General features: G+C 54.2%; 3 protein-coding genes across 31 annotated transcripts in view; 2 read left to right on the top strand and 1 right to left on the bottom strand.

The window, feature by feature from the left end:
• COL18A1 (collagen type XVIII alpha 1 chain) overlaps positions 1-2396 on the top strand; it is a 36288-nt gene extending 33892 nt beyond the window's left edge. For all 5 annotated transcript variants that reach the window (XM_018911847.3, XM_050987548.1, XM_050987546.1 and 2 more), the window contains 4 exons: positions 35-295; positions 379-576; positions 862-977; positions 1060-2396. In XM_018911847.3, coding sequence (XP_018767392.2) covers positions 35-295; positions 379-576; positions 862-977; positions 1060-1273 — 789 coding nt within the window. In that variant the 3' untranslated portion in view covers positions 1274-2396. The remainder of the gene's footprint in view (positions 1-34; positions 296-378; positions 577-861; positions 978-1059) is intronic.
• Positions 2188-7985, bottom strand: SLC19A1 (solute carrier family 19 member 1). 3 transcript variants are annotated; one of them, XM_030233178.2, is made up of 6 exons: positions 7852-7985; positions 5066-5364; positions 3641-4388; positions 3195-3387; positions 2970-3111; positions 2188-2870 (listed from the first exon to the last, which is right to left on the bottom strand). In XM_030233178.2, the coding sequence occupies exons 2-6, from the start codon at positions 5276-5278 to the stop codon at positions 2688-2690; spliced, it is 1479 nt and encodes a 492-aa protein (XP_030089038.1). In that variant the 5' UTR covers positions 5279-5364; positions 7852-7985; the 3' UTR covers positions 2188-2687. The 3 variants fall into 3 exon arrangements, with proteins under 3 accessions (XP_030089038.1, XP_030089037.1, XP_030089039.1); XM_030233177.2 differs by lacking the exon at positions 7852-7985 and adding an exon at positions 7693-7840; XM_030233179.2 differs by lacking the exon at positions 7852-7985 and adding an exon at positions 6956-7652.
• A 1361-nt stretch (positions 7986-9346) lies between these two features.
• PCBP3 (poly(rC) binding protein 3) overlaps positions 9347-27491 on the top strand; it is a 54538-nt gene continuing 36393 nt past the window's right edge. For 8 of the 23 annotated variants that reach the window (XM_050987557.1, XM_050987558.1, XM_050987552.1 and 5 more), the window contains exons 1-4: positions 9349-9508; positions 12887-12977; positions 19018-19092; positions 20237-20338. The gene's annotated coding sequence lies outside the window, so the exon portion shown is untranslated. Of the gene's footprint in view, positions 9509-12886; positions 12978-19017; positions 19093-20236; positions 20339-27491 lie in introns of all 23 variants that reach the window. The other 15 variants (XM_050987562.1, XM_050987555.1, XM_050987556.1 and 12 more) reach the window with 5 other exon arrangements.

Here is a 27491-nt window from a genome sequence, read left to right on the forward strand (position 1 = left end):
CACAGCCCCCTTCATACTGTGTCCCTCTCCCCAGGACAATGAGGTGTATGATAAGCCGCCCAATGTCCACTACGCTGGCCCCCAGCCCCGCGGGCCCCTGCACCCACTCCACAACCACGTCCCCTCGGCCACCGCCCGTCCCTGGCGTGGGGACGAGGTGGTGGCCAACCAGCACCGCCTGCCCGAGCAGCCCCTGCTCCACCACCAGCACGAGCTCATCAACGGGTACTACATCCATCACCGGCCAGATCCCGCCCCTGTGGCCGCCCACGTGCACCAGGACTTCCAGCCTGCTGTGAGTGCCACATGCCAGCTGAGGGGAGCTGATGGTGGTGGCCAAAGCCGTGTCCCTCAAGCCCTGTTGTCCCCTCTTGGCAGCTTCACTTGGTGGCCCTGAACACCCCACTGAGTGGTGGTATGCGTGGCATCCGGGGTGCTGATTTCCAGTGCTTCCAGCAAGCCCGGCAGGTTGGGCTGGCGGGCACTTTCCGCGCCTTCCTGTCCTCGCGCCTGCAGGATCTCTACAGCATCGTGCGCAGGGCCGACCGTGCCGCCATCCCCATCGTCAACCTACGGGTATGCATGTCCCATCCCCTTCTCAACACTCTTTGAGCTCTGATGGATCACAGAATAGGATCACAGAGTCATTATGGCTGGAAAAGATCTCTTTAAGATCAGCAAGTCCAGCTATTAACCCAGCACCACCAAGGCCTGGGATGCAGAGCATAGCAAAGCCACCATCCATCATGAAGCATCCCCTTCCCAAAGGCCTTGGAGCTTCTGGGGCTTGGAGCTTCTGGGCTGCTCTGTGCTGGCAGGGCTGAACCCCCTCCTCCTCCATTTTCCTACCCTTCCCACCAGGATGAAGTGCTCTTCAATAACTGGGATGCCCTTTTCACGGGCAGCGGGGCCCCACTGAGAACCGGTGCCCGCATCCTCTCCTTTGACGGCCGGGATGTTCTACGGGATGTGGGATGGTGAGTACAGAACTGAGTGATGGGGAATTGGGGTTTAGATTATGGTGGGGCAGCAGCAGCTCCCCACCTTTCACCCTTCCAGGCCACAGAAGAGTGTCTGGCATGGCTCAGATGCCAAGGGTCGGCGCCTGCCCGAGAGCTACTGTGAGACATGGCGGACAGAGGACCATGCAGTCACTGGCCAGGCTTCCTCCTTGGCCTCCGGAAAACTGCTGGAGCAGGCGGCCAGCAGCTGCCAGCAAGCCTTCATTGTCCTCTGCATTGAGAACAGCTTCATGACCACCACCAAAAAGTGATACCTGCCCTGGCACCCCTGAGTACCCCCATGTCCCTGGGGAGGGTTGGGCAAGCCTGCACCCCAGCACCTCTGGGCCCCTCAGCCCCCTCCATGCGCCCACTCTTGCCCCGCAGGGATTCCTTCTCCTTCAGACCTGACACCAAAGAGCATTGCCATGGCCCCTGCCCTGGGTCGGCAGGGGCTCAGGTCCCACCTGGGGCAGGGCAGCCATGGGCTGGTGGCCTTCCTCCTCCTCTTTTAACTCCTAATATTTAACCACTTGAGCTTGTTCCCCTCCCTGCCTGGATGCTGTTTTTGGGATGGCTGGGTGAGAGGATGCTTGGCAGGGAGATTTCAGTGCTGCCATGTGGGCTGTTCCCCGCAAAAGCCTGTGGGGCCTCTCTCACCAGCCCCCCGGCCCTGCGCTGTCCTCACCAGGAGCTTGGGGTTGGACCCAAATCCCTGCTGCCAAGACAGCAGCATCCCACCCAAGGGATTGTCCTATGGTGATGCTGGGGCTCTCCTAGATGGTCTCCATCCTCCCCAGGTAAGGCACGTCCCATCATCATTTTCACCTCCACCTCCCAGCCAGCAGAGCTCTGGTGGGGATCTGGTCTTCCCCATCCCATCCACGCACCCTGGGGACCCCCAGCTGTGCCCCCACAGCCCAGGTACAGCCCCAGCCAGCCCAGCACAGGTACTGGGTGACGGGGTGGCCCCAAGGCGTGGCCAGCTATGCCCCTGGCATGTGCTTCTCTGTGTGTGCCCGTGTTGAGCATGTGTGGTACCGAGGGCAGGCACTGCCATCCCCCCATCCCTGTGCCATCTTTGCTGGGCTCGAATGGCAAAGGCACAGCAAAGCTGGTTGGAATTGGTGGGGGTAAATCCAAGGTGCTAAAAAAAAAAAAAAAAAAAAAAAGAAAAGAGAAAAGAGAAATTTGTAACTAGCTTTTTTGTTATTCTATGAAAATTATTACCATAAAAGCTGTGCGAGTCACACGGTCTCTATTTCTTACAGTCTACTGTATTTTGTGTAATTAATGCAATTTAAAGCGTGTGGATCTTTATATTATTTTTTTGTCATCAGTTGTGTGCTATAAACCATTTTCTAAAGGCACTGAATAAAGAAACATTCTCTTGTAGCCTGGCTCCGTGCCATGATGGGGATGCAGTGGGATGGGGTCCCCATCCATACCCCTATGTGACAGACGGCTGTGGCACATGGGAATCTTGCCCCCACTCTGTGTGTGGGGACAGGGAAGGGGCACAGCCCTGTCCTCACAGAGCAGAAAACATGTCCCAGCAGTTACATCCTCGACAGAACAGCACCCAGGACTGGCAGTGGGACAGGACACCAAGCACACGGTGGCGATGACAATGCTCACTTGGGGAGCCAAGAGCTGGCCACAGTGTCATGATACCAGTGCTCAGGCTCATACGGTGCCCGCCTCCGGGCTTTTCTCTTGTGCTGAAATTTCCACTGGGAGCTGGCATGGCTCCTTGGCCAGGGCCAGCTCCACTGGCTGCCTGCGGTGGCTGTGCTGGACACCCACTCTGATGGCCGCCAGGAGGTAGACCACGGCCAGCAGGGTGAAGTAGCCAAAATACACATAAAACTGCAAAAGAAGAGAGAGGGAAGAACAGCACTTGGAGCCCTCCCTTCATCCTGCACCATTCAGGGACCACCTCCATCCTAGGTGTGACCCCACCCATACCTGGGGATGCACAGATAGGCCCAAGCCCCTCTTGTCAGCCACGATGATGGTGATGATGGTCTTCAGCACTGTGGCAAAGAAGGTGTTGACTCCGAAGACCAGAGCACAGAGCTCTTTGGAGAGGGAGGTAGCAATCTGGAAACTGGGAAAAATGGGAGCACTAGTGAACTCCTGGCATCAACCTGGCCACTGGGGTGGGAGTGGATCCCCAGGAGCACCACGCACATGGCAATGGGAACCAGGAACTGATGGGAGCCACGGAAGAGGATATAGGCAGCATAGCACAGCCAGATGTTGGTGGTGGAGTTCATAAGCAGGAGCAATCCTGCCTGGAATGCCGTAACCACTCCAATCACCAGCTCTGACCACAGCTTCCAGCGGATCTTCACGTAGCCAGCACCGAAGGAGGCAACAGCTCCTGAGGAAGGATGAAGGATGCTGTGAACACCTCAAAGATCCCCTGCCCTACCTAGGCTGGGACCCAGCCCAGTAACCATTACATCATCCCCAATGCCAAACCACAAAAATACCATAAGGACCACAATTCCCAAGGGGTGCAGCAGGACAGCAGTGACCCCCTGCCTCTTTGGTGTCCCCAGCCATTCCCATAGGAGGCAGCTGGATGTGAGTGTCCCCCCACACCCCCAGTGTCCCCATCCCAGGCGAGTTACCCAGCAGCGTGGAGGCAGCATCCACGCCTCCATTGTACACCCGGCGGTTGTCCGTGGTGGGAGAGATCTCGTTCCAGAGGATGTGAGCATAGTACAGCATCAGGTAGTACCCAGCCGAGTTAAAGACCCACCACAGGGACCAGAGGCGGAGCTGGGGCTGCCTGGCCAGCGCTCCCAGCTCCTGCAGCATCCGGCACAGCACCATGTCCCGCCAACCCCGTGTCCCCCTCCCGCTGTCCCCCCTGGCCATCCTGTCCAGCTCGGTGGGCACAGCAGCGTCACCAGCCCCCCCAGGCCGATTGAAGAAGAGGCTGCGCCGGGGCCGCTCGAGGAAGAGGGTGAGGATGAGGCCGAAGCTGACGAAGCCCAAGGAGACGTAGTTAAGGGTGAGGAAGGGGACACCACCCAAGGTGACGCAGAGCTGGCCCAACACGGAGCTGGTGAAAACCCCCAGGAGCACAGCGGAGCGGGAATAACTGGCCATCCGCTGGTAGCGGGACGGGGTGACCAGGGAGAAGATGTAGGAAGAGTAGGCAATGCGGGCAGCCATGGTGATGCCGTAGAAGAACTCCATCAGCTGCATGGCCAGGACTGAAGTGCCCAGCACCAGCAGCAGCCAGATGGAGATGTGACTCAGGCTCTGCAGCACCAGCACGGGCTTGTAGCACAGGTAGTCTGTCAGCAGGAAAATGGGCACCAGCACGGCCATGTAGGAGTAGGACAGCACCGGTGTGATCGCATTGGTCACCTGCCATGAGGGCAAAGAGGGGCTGAGCACTGGGCACATCCCTGGAGATGTCCCCCAACCTGCAGATGGTATGAGCACTGGCTGCTGACCCTCATGGCAGCACCTCCTCAGGGAGGACTGTGACCAGCAGCATGCTCAGCTGGGGGTCTGGCTGAGCCTTGGCTCCTTCCCGTGCTGGGAATGCAGTGTTCCCACAGGCGCAGCAGCCAGCTGGGATTGAGTCCCACATCCTTTGGTTGGGAGGAGATGACATTGTGGCCCCTCCTTGTCTAACCCCATCGTTGCCAGCAGCCTGGCAATGCACAGTGCCATCATGGAAAAGTCTCCCCAGTGGGATGGGACATGACTTCTCCCAGCCCAACACCCTCCGACAGGCTGCTAAGGTGGGCAGGGGTCACACACTGCCCCCAAAATCAGTTGCCAGCCTGGTTTTATGCCAGGGCAAGATGAGCCTGGGACTCAGGGTGACCTCACAGCCAAGTGAAACAAGGCCCCACAACATACCACCTTCCCTGCCCAGAAAGCACCACCATGAGTCACCACCATGCTGCCAAGCCCAGGACACGACACCCCTGTGCACCCCAGAAGCACTGAGGGATGCTCTGGACAGCACCAGAATGGTGATCATGGCCATAAAGGGGGACATCAGGGTGGGAGACCGGATGCCCACCGCTCACCTCTGCCTTTGTGAAGTTCTTGTCGGTCCCCAGCAGATAGGGGGTGATGAAGCTCTCCCCCGGTCGGATCTGTGTCATGAAGCCATAGAAGCAGAGGTAGCAGACTTGTAGCTTCCAGCGCTGGTCCAGCACCATCTCCAGCGCCGGCTTTTTGGTGCCATCATTCTTGGGCATGGCTGTGCAGCAGGACAGCAGCATTATCCTGGGAGCCATTAGCTACACAGGCTCTGGTAGACCACGCAGCCTCTCTCTGTCCACAGGCACTCTTGGACGCATGGAAAACCAGGGCTCTGCAGTTTCTGTGGAAAAAACAGCATTTGGCACAGGCTCAAAATTCCTCCAGTATCACAAGGCAAATAAATACCACTACCTTCTCCCCAGGAGATGTTCTGGGAAGAAGAAAAGCAGCCATGCATCTCGCTGTGCAGAAGCGGGGGGGGGGTCGTCATTTTAGGCAGCATTCGTACATCACGTGCATCCGGAGCCTGGATGCACGGACATCTGGATCCACAGCAGGGCATCCTCAGCTCCCATCACCTCCTTTTCCTCCGCTTTAAGGCTCAGTGGGGTTTTGCTGCTTCTTGGAGCAACACTTCCCTCTGAGCTGCAGAGGCAGAGGGATACAGATGCCCTGCACCCAGAATTTTCTGGAGGGGATGGCACAAGAATGTGCTGGCTGTGGAAGTGAGTTAATGTGCACACCGGGCATGGGGCCACCTGTGTTACTCAGTAGCGGAGTGGCTGGCAGGACTTCAGCTGAGCTGCAGGCAAGCGGCTGCCCCTTGGCTCTTCCCAGGGGGACACAATGCCCAGCCTGGGGAAATGCAAAATGCCACGAGATTCATGGTCCAGAGGGGGATTAAAAGCTCAAATCCTGTGGTTTGGCTGCAGAAAAGCTGTCAGTGCCAGGAGATCCAATTAGCAGTCATGGGATGAGGACAGGGACAGGAGAAGGCCTGGACTGACGTCCTCCCAGCACTCCCCACTCCCACAAGAAGTCACCAAGTGACTTTTCGTGCCACATGATTCCTTATATTCCAATACACGCCACAGGAGCAAGGTTTAGAAACTTGATTACCATGATAACCACAGAACAACTAATCACAGTCATTAAAAAGTAAGTTCATGGTCCCAGTCTGCGTCCCACTGAATCCTGCATGGTGAAATTGGGGGATAATCGTCCCCCTGCTGCCAGATAACAAAGGATAAACAGGGACATGAGCCAGCACCGGTGGTGGTAGAGGAAGCTGGTGGTAACCTAAACCTACAGGACGCTAAGTGTCCATTTGCCCAGTGAGGAGCAGTGAGGATCCACTGCTCCAGCAGCATTCCATGGGATTTCAGCACTGGTGCCTGAGTGTCACCAAAACACTGGTGTGCCAGAGCTCATGGCTGGGCAAACAGCCCCCAGCCCCTAAACAGATCCCTGGGGATCACAGAGGTGCTCACTTACTCGCTGCCCAGTGTGCCTGTCCAGCACTGGCTGGAGCACTGGCCCCTGCAGTGGCAGGAAGGGTAAGGGGCAATGAGCAAGGGCTAAGCCCCGGCAAACACCCACCCCAGCACCGTGCTGGGGCCACTGCCAGCTGTGAGTGCCTGGACTCTGCTCCATCACTTTCTTGTCCCCAGGCTGGGCTGTAGATGTCACCTGCAGCAGCTGCTTGCCGCCACGTGCACCATAGCCCCTGTGGAACGTTTGCCACCCTCTGCTCTCCATTCCTGCTCTGTCCATCCAGGAGGGATATATACATGCATCCCTACCCCAAAGAAAACCATCCACACTAAACCCATGATGCAGCTCCACGAAGCTGCTCCACTGCCAGGAGCACTGGCTCCTAACTCCCAGCATGTGTGTCCCCATATACTAAGGGACTCCAGACAAGAACCCACCTGGATGCACCCAATCCCCCTTCTGCAGAACATCCACGGAGCCTCTCTGCTCAAGGTGAGTGGGCACGAGTCCCTGGTGCAAGCCAGGGAGTGGAGGGAAGAGGTAGAAGGAGAAGAGAGAGGGAGGAGAGGGAGCAGAGCCGGTCCATTATCACCGTGTGAACCTGTTTATCACCGAGTTATCTGGGTGTGACCTTGACATGGATCACTGTCACGCCACACACCGCTGTCAACTCGGGGTCAGAGGTGACACGGGCGGCAGAGCTCAGGCTCAGCTGCCCGCAAAGCCACCGTGGTTCAGACGGGACAGCCCTGGGGGTCGGCGTGATGCCCTCCGCCCAGCCGCGTGCCGGTGACATACAAGGCACCACGAGTTTTGTGCGGAGCTGCCACGCCGAATGGGGCGCGCGAATCCTTGGGGTACCTTCCCTAAAACAAGGGCTGGGAAGCTCCTGAAAATGCACCCTCGCCCACCGTACGAGCACCTCTCTGCCTCCCACCGCCCAGCACCAAGGGATGGGCGCTGCGGGGTGGTGAGGGGTGCACTTAGCAGAGGAGAGTGTTGGAGGTAGGCGGCACCTGCTCACCCTGAAACAACGGCGGGGGAAACAACAGAGCACGGGGAAACAACACAGCACCGGGCACACATCCCCAGCACCCGGGGTAAAAAACACTGCCGGGCATCCCAGGGACCCCACCGGGCACGTCACCGCCCCGGCGACACCCGCACCCCGTACCTGCTGGGCGGCGGGCATGGGCACTGCGGGCAGGGGCAAGGCGGGATCCGGGGCTCCCGGAGGCCACCCGAGCCCGATCGGCGGTGAGCCCGGGACAGCGACAGCAGCTGCAACAGCAAGAGCAGGAGGAGGAGGAAGAGGAGGAGAATGTAAGAGTACCTCGGGAAATGTAGTCGCTCTCCACGTACCGGGCGGCGTGGGGACTCCGAACCCCACAGTGCAGCGGGAGGGAGGAAGGGGAGGAGGAGGAACAGGAAAAGCCCGTCCAAGCCGGAACAGAGCTGCGCCGGCACCTGTGTCCCGTAGAGGGACAAATTCCCCTCCAAAAGCGTCGGCAGGACGTGAACGACCCCCTTTTCCGCTGCCCTCAGCCGGGGTTCGCTGCTTGCCCATCTGCCGTGACCTCTGGGCTGCGGGCCCTGGGGGACGCTGGCCCCGCCTTGGCTCCCTCCGCTTATTTATGAAACCCATGCCTGCTTTCATTTATTTCTGTACCCCGTTTGTTTCCTGGGAATGGATTTGTTCCAGTCTACGCTGTGACGTATCCCAGAGGGTCCCGAACAGTTCCCCGCTGTGCTCCAAGCAGAGCTCGCGAAACTTCTCATCCCCTAGCCAAGCCTGGCAGCAACCCCCGAGAGTTGCTTTTGGGGTGAGTCCGGCCTTCAGGACCTGAAGGGGCTGAAGCACGGCCGTGCACTTCTTCCGGAGGGAAGAGCATCCCTAGAGGAGGTGGAGGCCCCCGAGAATCGGGCCTCGGAGCTAGTGCCCCATCTCCCGGGAGATGATGCATCTTCCGAGTGCATCTTCCGAGGGCATCTTCTCTCCCCTCCTTTCCTCCCCCTTTCCCAGCGCTCACGCTGCCATAAGCAAATGCAAGCTGACAGGCCTCGGCTATTCCGCTGAAATATTTATGTCTTCCCTCCTGGAAGTGCGGCAGCAGGATCCCAAACGTCCGGGGACTGTCACACATACACACACACACATGTTCCACCCAAGCCAGCCAAAAGGTCTAGGCAGCTCTGGATATTCCAACCCAGAGGCTTCCAGCCCTACTGAGCCCCCCCAGGTGGTCCTGGGGAGGGTGCCCAGATCACAGCAGACGTGTCCGCCAGCTCCCTGTCTTCACTCTGTCCCTCCCGCGGGCAGGTGGGACCTCCCTGTCCATCGCTGATGGCCAGGATGGTGCCAGGGTTAGGTCCCTCCCTTAAACGCAGCCGGATCCGGGTGCAGGAGCTCCGCAGGGCGTGGGTCCGGGGTGGTGTTGTCCGGGGCACCCGGGCAATGCCAGCATCCTGGGGTAGAGTCACCGTGGGGCAGTCACTGTGGTCGGTGTCACCTGGGACTGTCCCCAGCCACCACAGGGCAGCGGCAGGGACTGGGTAGGGGCAGAGCTGGTTTAGGGGCAGGAACAGGGGCAGGGGCTGTATTAGGGAGAGGGCAATGACGGGGCAGGGGCAGGAGTAGAGACTGAGCAGGGGGAAGAGCAGGAGTAGGGGGAGGGGAGGAGCAGGTACGGGGCTGCGGCAGGGGCTGAATTAGGGAGAGGGTAGTGGAGGGGCTGGGGCAGGAGCAGGGGCTAGAGGAGGAGTTGGGGCAGTGAAGGAACAGGTTTAGCGACAGGAACAGGAGCAGCGCCTGGATCTGGGACGGGAAGGGACGGGGCAGGGGCAGGAAGTCGCGGGGGCGGGCAGAGTCGGGAGGGTGGCGGGCTGGGCTGAGCGCTCCCGCTCGGCTCCTGCTGCCACCGCCCCTGAGTCAGCCCTGCCGCTCCCCCGCCCTGTCCCAGCCGTCCCTCGGTCCGTCCGTCCGGACACAGGTAGGACTTTGCCTTCTCTGAGGGGTGTGTTCTGGGAGTGGGTGGCCCGGGACTGGAGGGGGAAAGCAGGGTCCTCGTGCAGGGGCGCCGATGGGTGTGGTGGCGGCAACATCGGGGCTAGGCGGCTCCCGGTGCGCCATCACTCTGGGGAGCGGAGGGCGTGCACCCACCGACCCTGTCCCCGTGTCCCCCCCCGTCCCCAGGAGGTGCCCCCATGTGCTGCCACCTTCCCGGCTGGGTGGCTCTGCGAGGCTGCTGGGAGTTTTCGGTCCCTCGTTCCCAGCCTTGGGAGGCTCCCGGGCTCTGCTGAAACAATCCCAAAGTGCTGTACCCGCTTGGGGATAAGTGGGGGTCCCCAAGGGGAACTGCTTTCCCATCCCGCTCCCACTCGCTAGTGCAGGGAGAAGCGTGCATAGGGATGGGTGACGGCGGGGATGCTGCATGACTTTGGGTGGGAATATCCCGAGGGGTCCCACGGTCTGTTTCTGAGCCCTGGCTGCTGGTTTTTGGGTGCCAGCACCCATGGTGTCTCATGGCGTCTCATGGTCACACTGATGACCAGACACTGGCTGGTCACCAGTGTCTGGCTGGTGGTCACTTACGAGTTCGTGCTCCAGGTGTGGTGGTTACCAAGTGGTGCAAATGCAGCCTCAGCATCAGTACTGGGGGGAGAAAAGGGGTCCCAGGCCTCAAAACTTCTGCTGTAGCTGGGTAGATATCTCCTGGGAACCCATTTCCCCAGGCAGGACTTTTCTGTCCTTCCTCTGAAGACAGAATCATCATAGAATCACAGAATTATTTGGGTTGGAAAGGACCTTAGAGACCATCTAATTGTAGCTCCCTACCACAGGCAGGGCTGTCATCCACTCGGTCACTAAGCTGGTTCTTCAGCATGTGCCTCGAGGGACCTCGAGGAAGCAGTGGGTGCCCTGCGCTGGGCTTTTCCCCACTGGAGCCACCACCTCTCATCGCACAGAGCAGGCTCAGGAGGGGTCAGTTTATTCAGCTCTGGCTCCTGGGGCAGTGTTTTTTGCCCACTTCCTTTCAGCAGGTCCTCCCGGGGTCTGGATGACACCCATTCTGGGGAGGGATTTGTGCAGCAGCCTGGCCAGTGCAGCATTCTCCGGCATGCACTGTGCTGCAGAGATCCCTACCCCATGCAGATGCTGCATGGCTCTCCAGGAATCACTGCAGGGATTCCCCCAGTCCTGCAGTCCGGCAGGGCAGATGGGGCAGCTTAGAGCCGTGGTGCCCCTTGGGTGTTGGGGAACGCCCACTGCTGTGGCACAGACTGGGTGTTCCAGGCTTTCGAGGCCTGGGAGGTTCATGCTGCCCATCCCTAGGAGAGCCGAGAGCTTTGGTGCATCATGGGGGATGCAGTACAAGGGAGCGGGTGGTTCTGGTGGGAGGCGCACGGCGCTGCACCCAGGGTCTGGGTGAGCTGGCAGGGGCACAGGGATCCCCCAGGGTTGAGGGCATGCTCAGCAGCCCCCACAGCAGACTGTAAGGAAGGAAACTGGGGATGGAGAACCCTGGGGAAAGTGAAGAAGCCATTTAAAGTCTCCGTGACCTAATCCATGCTTTCAAGGAGCATTTGCATAGCAGCCTGTGGGAGAATGCGAGAGGGAAATCTCTATCGGAGCTCCTTTAAATGCCTTGGGCAGGTCCATGCAGATACCAAAACACTGCCAGACTGCTGGGGTAGGTCGAGTGATGCTTGGGTTTATGGGGCTGTAGCAGGATGCTCCAGCCCAGCTTAGTGGGTATCAATGTAACCCTCAGCACCTTTCCCTTCTCTTTTTGATGGCCCCAGGAGAGGCTGGGCTTGTTTTGGGGCTCTGTCCAGCACGGCTGCAGTGCAGCAGCCACTTCCAGGTGGACTATTCACTCCCAGCCCTGGACAAGGAGCATCATTCTCCATCTTCTTGCCCTGTCCCAGCTCAGTGATGCTCGTGCCTACTGCCATGGCCATGGTTTGAAGCTCCCACCTTTCCACACTTCAGGAATATTGTTGGGGACTGGTTATATGACAAAGGTCATGTAGACATGCTCTAGATAGCTGAGACATAGAAAAGTACCAGACCCAGCTAATCTGAGGCCCCGCACCTGTGAAGATGCTGTGGCCTTGAGTATAGCTGTATTAGGATAACAAAGATGCTGTAGCCGAGAGCAGAGCATGAGAAAAGAGAGATGTAAGTTGTAAAGAATGAGGAAGTAAGAATAACCAATAGATTGCTTAGCTTACAGAATATGCATGAGTTTATTATGTGTTGTGCTTAAATGTCTGATGCTCTAATCAATAAAGGAAGCTTGCTGATTCTCATATTGAGATGACCCGAGCCTCCCTCACTGCGACAGAATGGGTCCATTGTCATCAGGTGAGTAGGAAAGCAGGGTGCTGCTTCCTCTCTGCCTGCCTGCAGGGAGGAAAACCTCCTTCTAACACAGAAAATCCCACTTGTCCCCAAGGGGCACTTTTCTGTCAAGGAGGGAATATGGGATTCTCCAGCAGGCTAGTTCCCCCTATTCTGGGGAAAGCTCATCAAGTCTCGGCACACCAAAAATGAGGATCCCATCAGAGCTATGGATGGTTGGTGGGTTCCTAAATGAAACAAAGACTCAGGACTGCAGAGATCAAGAGCCTTCCCCTCAAAGCAGTGAAAACTGAGAGCTTTAAATTTTCCACCTTATTTTTTTGAGTTGTGTTGTCATTTTTGTGGACCCCAAACATTGTCCTGTTTGCTGGTCAGGCTTTGTGGTGGGGCATGGGGAAGAGAAATGACGTTCCCCATTTGTGGGGCCTGTATTTCCAAGCCCATTTGGTCTGGCAGCAGCCCATCACTAGGATCTCATGGCATGTGCCCCCCGGCCCTTGCCAGGGCAGTGTTGGTACCTGGTAGGTGCACACAGGGAAAACCCAGCAGTGAGCAGAGGAGGAGAAAGGGTCTGCATGGCAGGGCAGCCAGCCAGCTTCTGCCAGGAACGGGTTAATCCTGGAACTCCAGCTCTGGTATCCTATTGCTGGCTACTTTGGATAAAAGCTTTTTTGGCTCTGTTTCAAGGGCATCAGGCTGGAGGATGACTCATACATCCCTGCCACCAAGGAGCAAACACTCTTGTCGCTATTTTCCTAGCGCAAGGTGATGATTTCCTGAAAATCCAAGTGCCCAGATGCCTCTGATCATGCCTTATAGGACTCTGCTCAGCTGGGCTGGGGAAAGCTGCATCTAGGACTTGCTTGTCTTGAGAATTGTGGTGATGACATCTCTGGCATGGGTTCAAACGCTTGTGTCCCCAGGATGGGGACCTGCTGTGGGGGGCAAATTGTTTGCAGGATGTTCTTGCTCCATAACTGCCTATCATCCCTTTATTCCGCAGGGAAGGAGCCACCCATCCAGCTGCAGCACCACCCTTCCAACACTGCCAGATGTGCCTCCAGGTTGTTCTGTGCCTGCAGCCCACTCCAGAGGTGAGGAGGCAGGAGCAGCCCCACCCCAGGCTTGGTGCTGTTCAGGGGACCCTTGGGGTGATGGTGACATGTTCCCCCCGGCAAAGGTCACACAGGCTGGTGGCCATTCGAGGCTGGACACTACTGTGGGAATGGGGTCACAACCATGAGTATGGGGACATCACCACTGTGGGCACCACTATGGAGTGGTCCCCTTTTATCCAGGTGATGAACAGTGATGAGGTCCCTGCTGTACAGCCTGCTCTGAAAAGGATAAACATGAGGCCTTTGGGTTGTGGCAGTGGCTGAGGACATCCAGGGAACATCTCCTTGTGTGCAGGCAGAAAATGGAGGGCTTGGAAAAAGTTTTGAGGTTTCAGGGTAGAGTCATTTCATAGCAGGCAGCCTAATCCATCTCTGAAGTGACCCTGCTTGGGGTCGGAGCTGGGCCAGAGACCTCCAGAGATGCTCACTCACTCCATGCCTCTAAACTTTCCTTAAAACATAAAAACAATTCCCTATTTAAAGGCTTTTATTGGACTGCTAACATGAAGACAGGGCATGACGACATGAGCCCAGGGTATGGGAAATTAAGCCCTTCCCTGGCGCTGTGTGGCTCCATGGGACAGGGAAGCCTGTCCATGGTGGTTTCCTCTGTGACTCAGTTTCCCCACCTGAAAAACAGGTTTTTCTGGGGCTCCCTCAAGAAAATTTTGGGATTTTCCCCAAATCTCCCCTCCAGCGCATGGGGATGGATTTGTGGGGGACTTGAAATTGCCTGTTTTGACTGCATAGCTTGAGTGATCATGATCCCCAGGGACACACCAATGGCTTACCATCTGTCCCAGGCCATTCCTTTAGATGTGTAGTGGCGCCCAGAGAGGTGGCACTGATGCTGTGCCACACTTGTGTGTATCACACCTCATCAGGGCTTCCCCAGGCTCTTCTGGCCATTCATGATCCTCCATCTGAGGTGTAGGGTGCAATCCAAACCCAGATGCCACAGATTCCAGCCTGTACCTTTTCCATCCTCTCCCTGGGCTGCAGCCTCCTCCTTCCAAGCATTTCTGAGAGCTCTTGTGCCTGTCCTCATCAGTGCTCCCGCCTTGGAGTTTTCTGAGTAGAGCTCACAATATCTGGCAAGACATTTGTCCATTGCAAGCACACAGGAGGAGTTTTCCAGCCCTTAGGGAAGGGAAGAGGGGCACTAGAAGGAAAAGAACACAACCCAGAAGAATGAAGGGTGGCACAAAATTTGCTGACCTTCTTACTTTCTGGGGCCTCGGGAGCAGAAGGAAAATGAGTTGTAGAGGGTTGGTGCTAGTGGATGGCCCTGGGAGTGGGACCAGGCTATGTGTCCTTGGACTGACCTGTGGTTTGGGGTCTTTGGAGCAGAAACACCTTTCTGAAGGGCATGGGGTGAACATGGCTGTGGGTGGTGTCCATGGTGGGATCTGCTGTGGGGCTTTGACATTGGCACATTGTCATTCCCAGTTCTTCTAGGGATATCTGTGTTTTGGAGAGAGCGTGTTTGGCTCTCTAGATCTCATCCTGTGAACCTGGACTAACCCTCTCCTCCAACAGTGAGGAAGGACCAGGGATTCCACTGTGGGTATGCACCTTATCCCAGTGGCTGCTCCTCCGGCTTTCCACACCCACCAAGCACCTGAGTCTTGAAGAAGCCTCAGCCTATCATGGCTGGAGAGCATTTTGGAAGTTTTAAGAGCTCACCAGATGTGGTTTTCCACAGAGAGACACCAGCTGCTGCACCTCTCTGCACAGGGCATGTAAGGCTTTGCTTTCTGTGACCTGAATGTCTGCTTGTCCCCAGACTGGGTCTCCACTAGGTACCCAAACTCCTGGTGCCTCCTCTGCCCTTGGGAGTGCTGTGATCCCTCTGGGTATGCTGGGTGCTGCTGGGTTTGCCAGAGGAGGGAGGAAAAGGTAGAATGTTGAGCTTCCCCCCGCCTTGCCAACCGATTTGTCCTCTAGGGGATTAGTCCCTTCCCTGGCTTGCAAGGGGATTTGTGGCTGCTCCATCTGCTCGAGCCCAGCAGGTGAGCGGGTTCCAGCAAGGAGCAGCCTGAACCCAGCTGCTGTTTGCATTCCCAGGCATCCCAGGGAAAGGGTTGCACCTTTCTTTTGGGCATTTCTGTCTATATTTGCTGGAAAGGAGCAAAAATCCCTGGAGCCAGGCAGGTGAAAGTCATGCTTGTAATGGGGTTTAGACCTGAGACTGTTTGCTGGTGGAGGTGGTGAAAACCATGTGAAATAATGTCAGTGTTTTTTAGCTGCTTTTTAGGCTGGTGAAAAGCCTTGAGGATGCTCCAGGATATTTGCAGAGAGGTGTTTTCTCTGTAAATCCACTTGGCCTTTAGGAAAGCAGGCAGGCAGGTGGGGAGAAGAGCATTTCACTGTGGGATCTGGCGGGGAATGGGGCTGTTTGCTGGCTCACAAGTACTTTTAGATCCAGGTTTTCCTGAGGGGAAAGCTGGGAGATTATTGGAGTGATACAGGGCTCTCCCTTCTCCTGCTCCATCGCTTCTGTCTTGTCACTAGTGGAAGGTGGTGGCTAGGGAAGAGGCTAGAGGTGAGTCGGGGAAGAGCTTGTGACAAGTGGGCTTAGGGAGGCTGGATTTATGGGGACTGGCAGAACTAGGTTTGTGGAAGCGTGGAGGGGCTGCTGGGTGACACCGGGGCCTGAGGCATTGCTGAGTGCCATCATACTCCTGGGATGTGGAGACCACAGGATACAAGGAGCCTTTACCCGTGCCCAGATCCCAGCCTAGAGCAGGTCTGGTGTGCTGCTAGACCCAGGAGTGTGCTCCCTGCCATGCTGCTGCCTTTTCCTGAGGTATGGGGTGACATGGGACCCTGCCAGACCACACCACCCCCGGCTCCCATAAAGCACCAATTTCTCTTTTAAGGTGGCAGAAAAACACAAGCAGGGGGGATTTGGACAGCATGGATGAGCTGCTGACATGTCAACCCCGCGGCCTTCGAGCTTACCCACCCCTGTGGAGCTGAGGGACGACCGCTGTTCTCCTTCCCCTGCTGTGTGGTCAGGAACACCGATGGAGGCTGCCAGGTGTCAGCTCAGAAATCTTTTAACTTTTCCTCATCTCCACAAATGGACAGTGTCTCCACTCATTAGGACCCACCCAGGGGGCTGCTGTCAGCTCTGCTCATGGCTTTTCTCAGCTCGTCTCTGCCCAGGCTCCTGACAGCTCTGCAGCGCTCAGGTTCCATCACATCACGGGGCTCTGCCTGTGGGGCTGCCCCTCTGCCAGATGATCAGCACCTCCCCTCTGACCCCTGCCCCAGGCTCGCTGCCTCCCCCTCCTCATGAGTAAAGTTTGCAAGGATTTTTAGTTAAAAGGCTTGAAAATCTCAGGCACTGGTGACACAGTGTGTGTCTGTGTGTGTGTGTGTTTCTGTGTGTGTATATGTGTCTGTGTGTGTCTGTGTGTGCTTGAAGCTGGAGTTGGTTTCCCTCGCCCAGGCAGCGCATGGGAGGAGAAGGCAGCTCTGAAAGCTGCCCTTTGAGGCTGATGCATCCCGACAGCTTGTTCACTGGGACATCAAAGTCATTGCCTCTGTCTGCGTGGAACACCCGAGCAGGCGGGTGATGGGAACACAGGTCAGGGGAGGATCCCTCTCTCCCTGCACAGGGAGCGGCGCCCAGAACCCCAGAGCAAAGCAGATCCCGGCAATGTGGGGGCTGCTGCATCCCCAGGGGAGGGAAGGGAAGTTCCCTCCAACACAGAGGGGGCTGGCAGCTTGGGGGTCGATGCAGGTGGAGCCATCTCACTGGTATTCCTGTCTTTGGGGTGTAGTATGGATCAGGGTTTGGTAGTATGGTGGGAGAACATCCCATCCCATCCCATCCCATCCCGTCCCGTCCCGTCCCGTCCCGTCCCATCCCATCCCATCCCATCCCAATCTCCATTCCCATCTCATCTCATTCCATCCCATCCTATCCTGCCCCCTCCCATCCATTTCATCCTGTCATATCCTGTCTCATCCCCATACCATCCATCCCATCACAGCCATTTCTATCCCCATCCCATCCCATCCCTCCCTCACCATTGCACAGCATACCTTCCAAAAGACCTTGAATTTTCCCTGGAGGGTCACAGCAAAGCTATAGGACCTCTCCAAGCTCTCCACTCTCTCTGCAGCGCTTGGATCTTATGCCAACTTGTGCCCCATGGTCCCAAATATTCCAAGGAAGGTTCCTGATGGTAACAAAAAGCCAGGGACTCACCAGCGAGGGGAAGCTGAAGTCCTGAGTTTGCAGGAGAGGCAGGGTGGGTGTCACAGCAGGCTTTGGTATTTGGGAAAGGGGAGTGGTGTGGAGTAGGGGATGTGGTATTAGGGGTGGTAGGAAAGCAGGGAGTTTTCACAGCCCTGTGGGACCAGGCACGGGAGCTGTTCCCACATGGAAGTACCACCAGCTCACCTTGGAAGCTGGGTATGAGCAAGGACCCACCCTTGGCTCCTTTCCCTTGGCATTCTGCTGATGGCCTGAGATTTGTCCATATGTTTGTGTTTCCTCTATTCCCATCCCAGACTAAATTTTGAGCCCCCTGGAATGGGGTGGCCGAGGGCTCTAGTGCAGGTGTGTTCATCAAGCTGCAGGTGCTGCCCAGCCCCTGAGTCCCTGTGGCTTCACTGGGATGAGTTAAGGGCAGTGAAATCCTGTAATCTCCAGAGGCTGATTTTTAGGATTGATCACATCGGTGGATTGGAACTCCTTGCATCCTCAGGTGCTTTTATCTGGGAGCAGTAGGTGGGGTTTTGCTGGGATTTGGGCACTCTGCTGTTCAGAAATTACTCCTTCAGCATCCTGAATGATGCTTTTGAACATTCCTGACCAAATTTCTTGATGAGATGAAGTCCTTGAGAGCTAGCAGGCGAGCTGGCCATGCAGGGATGGAGCCATGCTCTCCACTGCCATGGATCAGCAGGTGGAAAGTTTTTGGTGGGAGAAGCCTACTGCTGCCTCTCCTGGCAATGCATGCTTCATTGGAGAGAGCAACCAGGAAAAAAATTCAATTAGTTCCTTTGCTTTTACTGTCAGGGCAGCCACAAGGTGCAGGGCCTTTAGCCATGCTGGAGGGAGGATTTGGAACATGATGGCAAGGGTGATAGTCCCCCAGCAGCCCAAATGTTGCTTATCCATCTCATGATACCTTTTAAGACAATTCCTGAGTGCCTTCGACTGGTCAGTGATGTGCCCAGCAGAATGTCGTGTAAACAGCCCCACTGGAGTTGTCAGATGGTGCTTAAAGCAGCCAAGATGTCCTTTGCAGTGCTGAGGTTTCTACCTGGAGGCTGCTTTTGAGTTGCTTGAGGTTCACTCTTACCTGTGCTGGAACTGAGGTTGTCTCAGCACAGCAAACCAAACCTCCTGTGTGCCTGGAGTGACCTGCACCCTGGTGGCAGAGAATACCTCCTGCATGTGCACTGGTGCCTGCTGCAGGAGCACAGGGTCATGGCTGGGATCTCACCTGCAGCTTGGTGGGTGGAAGGGGTGAGACATAACAAGGAGCAGAGCTGCTGAAAGATGGACCCATTTTTGATTAAGAAAACTGCTAAAAAATTCCTTAATGCTGTGGTTGCTAAATGCTAAGCCTTGCCTTGGGATAAACCTAGGACCCTGAAGATGTGTAGAAGTCTCTTCCCCCATGAATTTATGGGATGCAGGTTGATTTGTGCCCACACTGGCTCTGGGAAGAAGGATTGGGGTTTCCTTGCAACCCCTTGTCCTTCCAGCATCCCTAAATGCTTGCCTGAGCTCCCTTTTCATGGGTATGTAGATGAGACTGGTGCCATGATGGGGATTCTCCCTTCTTGTTAACAATCCTGGAATCAGTGACCAGCAATTGGTACTGATTGGGATAAAACAATTACCAAGGACTCCTCTGATTTGGCCCTGGGCTTCCCTGTTCCCTGTGTTGCCCTTGGCCGCGGCAGCAGGGCTGGGAGGATGCTCTGTGGATTCCAGGTGGGGGGGCTGCCTGGGCTCCTCAGGGTGCTGAGATGTGCTGTCTTCCAGATCCTTCCCTGCCTCCTGCACTGCTGACCACCAACTCTACAGGATCCCCGACCTGGCCCTGCGTGTCCTCCAATGGTGAGTCACACTTCGAGGTTTCCATCCTTTCCAGACTTTTAGTTTTGGCCAGAGCCCATGGGACTGGATGTTGTGATTGCAGCAGTTACTGTGATTTAAAATTTATCTGGCTGGTGTAGGCTCAGTGGAGAGCAGGGAAATCCTTCAGAGTCCATCCTGGCACCTGTGCTGCTTGCAGGTGACACCAGCTAGGGATCTAGCTACTACCTTGGAGGACATGGAGAGAACTGTTGAGAGAAAAACCATAAATTCTGAGGACAGCTGGTTGCTGAGAGAGGCGGTGTATGCTCCATCCTTGGAGGTTTTCAGCCCCAAAGGGATAAAGCCCTGGGCAACCCGCTCTGACCTTAGTGCTGTCGCTGTTGTGAGCATCAGCCGGGCTGAAGACTGATCTCAGGAGGTCCCATGGGCTCCCCTTCCACTGACAAGCTCCTTCCCATAGCTGAGGTCACTGGGGATGAGCATGGAGGTTGCTGAGTCACCGGGAGAGGCAGGTTTTCCTTGTTAACGCATAATGTGCCCCAGCACACCAAGAGCAGCACCAAGTTCAAGCAGGGGATCTACAGCTCACCCACCCTGCTGCCTGGGGAATATTCTGGGCAGTGGAGAGGCTTTCCAGCCCTCTGGCACTCGGTTTATTAGTGGCTGAGGCTGCTCCATTGATTGTATTGATGGGTAGTGCATGCCCCAGTTAACTTATTGGGAACAGAAGCAAAAATCCAGCTGGCACTCGGAACCCATGGTGCTGAAACGTGCTGGATCCTTTCCACCACTGCTGTATTTCTGCAGGAAGCAGGCCCCTGGCTCCACAGCTGGGCACAACCACAGGCAGGTGACCACAGAGGAGGTCTGCTGGGCTGTGATCATCGTGAAGTCTCTCTGGCATTCCAGGGATCTTCTCCACAGGATGAATTCCTGTGGTTGGTGGATGCTGAGGATCTGCCCAAACCTGTTTGCAGTGTAGAAAAAAAAAAAAAAGAAATTCTGCTTGCCTACCTAAACACAACCTGGAGGTGATGCTCTTGATCATTCTCCCCTGACCCCCAACCCAGTTTGTGTTTTATTTCTCTCTCAAGTTCACATTAAGCAGCTTTGGTCTTTCCTCTGTGCCATGTTTTAACCTCTGCCGTGTCCTGGTCTGCAGGCTCGTGCTGTGGACTGCTGGGTTCCCCCCCACGCTCAGCATGCCCTTTTCTGGACCTTCCCAGGTATCACTCTGGAGCTCAAGGCCATCCTGTAGGGTAAGGTAAGGTCCTTTCCACATCATACAATCCCAGAATGGCTCAGATTGGAAGGGGCCTTAAAGCTCGTTTTGTTTCATGTGGACACTTCCCCAGGCCTTGTCCAATCTGGCCTAGAACACTTCCAGGGATGGGGCAGCAACAGCTTCTCTGGGCAAATCTTGGAGGAGGGATCTTTGCAGGTCCCTCAGGCTGTAAAACCACATGCAGGGAGGGTGCTGGGGTCTCTCTCCTGCATCTGGGCAGGTCTCTCAACCCGCCATCTCCTCCCTCGCTGCCTGCTTTCCGCCACACTGGCCATTCCATTAAAACCAGCGAAAGAGCTAAGCTGGGAAGTGCAGAGACAGGGTGATTTTCATCAGCCACCCTGCTTTTGTGACTAAAATAGATCTGGAGTGGCCCTAGGCCATCGTGCTGTCCCAGGCATTGACTGGCACGAATGGATGGCAGGCCAACATTTCCATTAATGGAGGGGAGGATGCATGTCTCCAAGGGAGAAGACAGCTCCATAAAGCAGAAATGTACTGACAGACAAACCCATTTCTCTTTTCTCCCATTCCTTTTATGAGTGTCACTTATCCCTATTTTCTGCCCAGAAAACATCGGGAGAGATTGGCCAGAGCAAACAGCCTGCACCTGCAACACAAGGGTGTGTTTTGGATAGGGGGATGGAGGTTTTCCAGCGGAGCTGCATGTGACCCAGTAAGGTGCAGCAAGGATAGAACTTGCCAAAAAAAACCTGTGAGGAAGTTTATCCATGGCCTCTGGTGATGTGGTGGGTACTGGTTGTGTCTGGTCTGAGGTTTCCCCCATCACCTGTCCAACAAGTGTGTTTTATTCTCTGGCTTTAGTGAATACACTTTCCTACAAGATAAGGCTAAGTTTTGGTGAACATCACAGCATCTCATAGCTCCCATCTCCCTCTGGTGATGCCTCTGACATAATTTTTCTGCCTTCTCATGCTCCCTCTCCACCATCCCATCTCTTCTCCCAGGTCTGTGTCCCCAGCCCCTCTCTCACATCCACAGGAGGGAGAGGAGCCTGATGCTTGTCTCTGCCCAAGCCCTCCCCAAGGTTGTGTCTTGGACCTCTTGCCCCATGGGATTCCATCGTCGGAACTCAAGGCTGGTCCTGTGTGTGTGGTGACATTTTTTATAGCAAAACTACATCTGGGAGAGACACCTGGAAGAGCACAAGGTGGGATTGTGGGCATTGTCCTGTGCAGGGTCAGGAGCTGGCCTCGATGATCCTTGTGGATCCATTCCAACTCAGGATATTCTGGGACTTTACATGAAAAAACTGCTGCTCCATCTCCCATCCAGGTGATGGGATGAGTGGTCACTACTGATGCTGGAAGATGGAGACTCTATGGGGTTAGCAATGTGCTCAGGTGGGAATGCTGATCTGGAGATGCTGTGGGGTGGGAATTGTCCATTCCAGCAAGGCAAACAGCTGTGACATGAGGCTGCAGGGTGGTGATGGGGACGTGCCCGCCAGTGCCAAACCATTTCCCAGTTTGACCCTTCTGCTCAATCTGAATTTGAAGGTGAATCACCCATCGATCCAAGCTGGGCTGATTAGCACCATGCCCTGCGGAGAGCTCGGCCCCCAGCACCACCACCTCCCTCTCTCCCCTTTTGTTCCTGCCTCCCCTTCACGCCTTTCCAAAGCCATCAGTCAGAGCATAGCACCCTGGTCTGCTGACCTTGCTGGGGGCTAGGGGGACAACATATAGGTCCCTGTGGAGAGCTGTCCCACCGTCTGATGGGCTTCTCCCGGTTGCTGCTGCCACCTCTGCACTGCTGGTAAGCCTGGCAAGTGCCTGCCATCAGCTCGGGGGTGTGGGGAGGCATGGGACAAGGCAAAGGGGTTGATCCCCATTGTGCCAGAAGCCACCTTTTTAGTAGGCAGTGAGGTTATCTGCCAAGCCATGCACTAGTTCTCCTGATGGCTTCACATGGGCAAAATACAATTTGAAGAATCTCTTAATCTTTAGCTAAAATGTCATATGAACTGGGAAAGTGTATTTTCTTACCTATTGGGAAGCAAAACCTGATTTGAGGTTGGAAACTTAGAACTTGGCTTGGCTAATATGTAAAAAGTTCGGGTTTTGGGAGGAAAGAAGATGATGCGCCTTTGCTTCACGTCTTCTGCGCTTTAGCCACAGATATTTTCCTGCAGCTGAAAATAACAAACCATTTTAATCTAAGTATTGCTTGTTCTGATCTTTTAATCCAGCTTGCTTTCTATCGGCACAGTGGCCTGAAATGATTTATCCGCCTCCCTCTCTATTATATAATTATTGGGAAGATTACTGGGGAGCCAGCTTTAGCTTTGCTGGGGAAGGAAGAGGGGGCTGAAAGATGGGGTGGGGGTTCATGGAATCACCGAATCATGGAATGCTTTGGGTTGGAAGGTACCTTAAAGGTCATCTCGTTCCAAACCCTTATGTGCAGGGACACCTTCCACTATCCCAGGGTGCTCAGGTTTCTTCTCTGTGGCCATCAGAAAACATGTGAGGGGCAAGCAGTGAGCTGGATGCTTTGGGTTGTGGCCATAGTTTGCATTTGAAAATTTTAGTGTAGGAAGTTTCTCCCTCAGCGTCTATTTATTGGAATTGAGTGTCCCGTGATCGGGCTGGAGCGTGACCCTCCAAGCAAGAGAAGATTTGGGTGAAACCCTGCACTTTTCTGCACTTTTTGGGGCCTTTTATGGCTGTACATGTGGTTTTGGGAACAGCATGGTGAGACAGTCTGGCCTTGGGAAGGAAGAATCTGGAATTAGGGACTGTGCTTCTGATGCTTCCCGTCTGTGCAGAGCTGTGGAAGGGGGGTATCTACAAGGAAGAATCAGCATTTGGAACATGGTGGTGATGCCAAGAAGGGCTGGAGGTGGCCATGGCTGCTTCACCAAGCTCAGCTGGTCCTCCCAGGAGCCTTAGGTGCCACCCCATGATAAAAGGTCTTGATCCCTTGGGTGTTGGGGTGGCTGGGTACAGCTGCTCTGCAGAAGGGCTCTGCCAAGGGCAGATGCCCAAGGTAGATTTGGCCTTAGCTTTCAGGTGAACAGGTATATCCCTGGCATGGAAAGATGGCACAGCCAAGGGTTGGCACAGCCCAGTGGATACTTAGGTTGCCAGAAAAATGCCTCTTCTGGCTGGTCCGACTGGCTTGAGCTCTGATGGACAAAACATGAGGGTATCTGAGGGCTCCAAAAATTCCTTTTCCCTTTCCCAAACAGAATGTCTGGACACCGAAGGGCTGGTACCTGCCCTGACTACTGAGGGAAGGACAGGAGATGGTTGGCCTGTGGACCACAGCCAGCTGGGATGTGGTGGCTCACAGGTGGGATGAGGGGACACCCCGAGCACCAGTCAAAATCAGATACTGAGAGCAGTGGCTTGGCTTTCCTTGCTCCACATGGTCTTGGGGATCTTTTTGGGATGCCCAGAATTGTGCTGCATTTTGGGCTGGGTGAGTGTCTGGGGAGGGGACACTGAAACACCTTTTGGGCCTGGCATGGCCAAGGGCTGGTGGGAGCGGGCAGTGCCCACCTGGACTGTGCCACGCTCCCTCCACTGCTCTTGGTCCAGACAAACAGCTTCCCAGAAAGCTGTTCCAGCAGCCTCCAAAGGAGGAGATTGTCATCTTTTGCAGTAGTTGTTTGGTGCATCAGCCAGGAGGGCAGCAGAGGATGGGAACAGCTGAGGAGGGATCAGGAGCAACATCGGGGCATGAGATCATCTGGTTTGGGTGATGGAGCAGTTGTAACATATCCGCTTCCTGCAGGGAGCCAGCTGAACTCTGGGATGTGCAAGGCAGGGCTTCAGCCTGCTCCTTCCAACCATGCTGCTGCCTCTGAGATGGAGGATTTAACACAGCCCTCCTATCCCTCCTGGAGGCTCTGGCTCTGCACTGGGTGGCCAGGCACCCTCTAAAACATGCCTAAGTTTCCCCCTGCGCACAAGCAGCGCACCAGAGCTCATTTGGTGCTGAGATCCTTTCTCCTTCATGTTGGAAGCGTTGGCTGGTTCACCCTCATCGCCTCGGGGCATCCAGATTTGCTCAGTGGCCTTAAAAAAAAAAAAAAAAAAAAAAAAAAAAAAATTGAAGTCCATGAAATGGCAAGAGCATCAGCAGTGGGTGCATCCCCCTTTCAAGCAAACCCAGGGATTTGGGAGAAAATAGGTCACGTGCCCTTCATCCCATGCCACGTGGTGGATCTCCCAGGGCCAATGAGGTTGGGAGCCCTTCCGTGCTGAACAGCGGAATAAGAAAAAAAATCACTGGGATTTTTTCCCCCCTGTAGCATTTTTCATCCTTTCCAAACGTGAAAAGACTGGCCATCTGTCTGTATCCCCCTCCTGCCAAAGCGGCACGAAAGCAGTTCTTTGGGAAAGGTAAGGAGATATCATAGATTGTCTTGGTGGAAGACCACCCGCCGCGGGCAACTTTTCCCACCGGTGTAAGTCAGGGAAGAGTCCTGGAATGAGCTGGGTCCTGGACTCTGGTGTGGGTTGGAAGAGCTTTGAATGCTTTGGAGCAGTTTTAAGGGAATCTCTCCTGGAGGAAATTTACATCTGTGGGAGTGTGAGGTGGCATTATGGGGGACATCGGCACGCGAGCAATGGGATTCCCTTAAGTTAGCGGCTGCTCCCCAAATCTCTCCTGGGAGAAATTTCCAGAATATTTTTGGGATATTATTTTGCTAAATATCTTTTTGGTTTTGTTTTTGCAAAAAAAAAAAATATATATTTCCGAATATTTTTTGTGAGTTAAATTTGCCAAATCTTGCTGCAACTTTGTTTTGCAAAATCGTCATTCTCGAAGTATGTGCTTTAGTTAAATTATTTATTAAATAGTTAAATTAGTTATTTTAATTAAATTCCATTTTACCCATGCCCGGCAGCCAGTGCCACCGTGGGTAGGGAGGCATCCATCTCTTCCTTAACCAGAATATCCAGATGTTCCTAAATTCCATGATTTGCAGCTCAGGCTTTGGACTGTAAGTTGTGTGTGCTTTTGGGTGGGAATGGCACAAATGGAATTTCCTTCAAGGAGTGGACACTAAAATAACAGAACAGGGATGTTAATCGTGTCTTAGTGTGGCAACATAATAAAACCCCCAGCCCTGATTCATTTGATTTTTATCTTCTGTTATTTTGTTTTGTTTGGTTTTAGATATTTCTACTTTTTAGTTCCAGTATATTTCCAAACTTTTAATATTTTTATTTCCATGGAAACTAGAATTCCATTCTAGTTCGAGTATTTTAAAAAAATATTTCTGATTCTATTCCAAATCCATTAATTTTTAATGCTATAAATATTCTTATTATTTAATTCTATCCCATTTTCATTCATTTTCTTTCCCTTTGCTGTGGAAATTTGATTTAGAGAGAGGAATCCCTTTTATTATGATGCTCGCTTTGTTTTCTGTTTGCCCTCAGATACCCATTTTTCTCAAAAAGGGTGTCAAAATTCTTCCTGATACTGTCATGTTTCTGTTGCATTCTGCTTGGTTTTATGATCACATTATAAGTAGAAAAGTGAAATATTAGTGGCAAATGTTGTAGAGTACTTAAAAGCTGAATCAACCCCAAATTATCATCTTCATACTATAAAGGAAAAATATTCTCAGATATGTTTTTCTCATAATTGGAGATTTCTGGGATAATGTGATTTGAATGTGACCATCTTTAAAAAAATATAATTTTATTAATTGGAAGTCACGTCCAGCTTAAAAATAAACAAGAAAAAAACAGTAGCTCAAGGACGTTGTGTTTAAGTTTCCATAAAATGATTGACCTTTGTTTTGACAGATGCAAGGACAGATGCTAGTCTGCATTTTGATACGGAAACCCAACCCTGAATTAAAAAAAAACCAACAGGCATTCTTTCCTAATAGCTGGGGTTTTGCTCTTAATACAGAATTCTAGAATAACTCAGTAATATTTCCAAAGCTCTTAATCTTGGACTTCTCCCTTTCTTTTAGGGATTCGTTTGTATAAATATTTTCAGCGTTCTCAGACACAAAAGCAAAATTTTCTTCTTGGGAAATAACTGCAGGAAATGTTTTTTTAATCTTGCTGAATTAAGAGGATGCTTATTCCTTCAAAGAAAAATGGTCATTTTGAGGTTGGGACCTCAAAGGCTGCTGGGGCAAATCTCTTTATAAGTGCCTCCAACATTATTTCGTTGCTTTCAAAATAGCATTGGAGAAGCTGCATGATATTAGCGTGGAATGCGGGGAGAGAAATGCTGTTGGGATTGCTGGCAGATGGAGCAAATCCCTCAGTGGTGGCCAGGTCCCTTTGGGGGTGGACCAGGGGCGACGGGGAGCTGCTCACCACCCACCTTGAGGGATACTCCCCTTGTATCCAGGTATACCAGCCCGCCATGCTGCTTTGGTGGTCCCAGGATTGCTTTTCCCAGGGGATCAGTTGCTTTTTCCAGGTCCCCTGTTGAAAAATAGGTGTTTGCTGTGGAGCAGGTGGAGAGGGCACCTTGCTGGTGGCATGGGTCTCCCTGGTGGGGTGGAACGTGCCTGGCACACTGGGATGAGCTTGGTCCTGGTGGTGGTGGAGCACTAGGAGCCCTGACTGTGTGCCTTTGGAGAGCAGGAGATGGTCCCCAAACCTGCAGGGTGGCACCTCTGCCCTTGAGCCCCCCAGTCCTGCAGCATGAGGGTGGGTGACAGCCCCGATGACGGGAGTCTGATGGTTCTCTGCAGCTGCTTTATGGCCAGCTGAGTTGGAAAGGGAATTTGAAAGCTTCCCCAGTCAGTAAGGGCTGTCTCCATCCGCTGAGCTTTTTCCCAGCTTTCTGCTGAACGCATCCATCCTGGTGCTGTGATAGCATGCACACACATGGATCTGGTTTAATTTATTTATTTAATTTGGGGGTTGCTAAGTGAGCTGGCAGCAGGCAGTGGGGGCACCCTACTGCCACCAAACCCCCTCCATTCCATGGATGCAACTTTGGAGCTGGATACCACCCATGGCAGAGGCATGATATTGGTGGCGCATTCCCCACAGATATTGATAGAGATCCACAGCCCTTCAGGAATGCAACCACTGCAGTGGCTGTGCCCTCACTTCCAGGGCCAGGTTTGGGGACAGGGGCAGTCATGACCCCATCTCTGACAGCCCCAATTCCCAGC

This window comes from Serinus canaria (genome assembly GCF_022539315.1).
Source record: "Serinus canaria isolate serCan28SL12 chromosome 7 unlocalized genomic scaffold, serCan2020 HiC_scaffold_29, whole genome shotgun sequence".
Lineage (NCBI taxonomy): Eukaryota > Metazoa > Chordata > Aves > Passeriformes > Fringillidae > Serinus > Serinus canaria.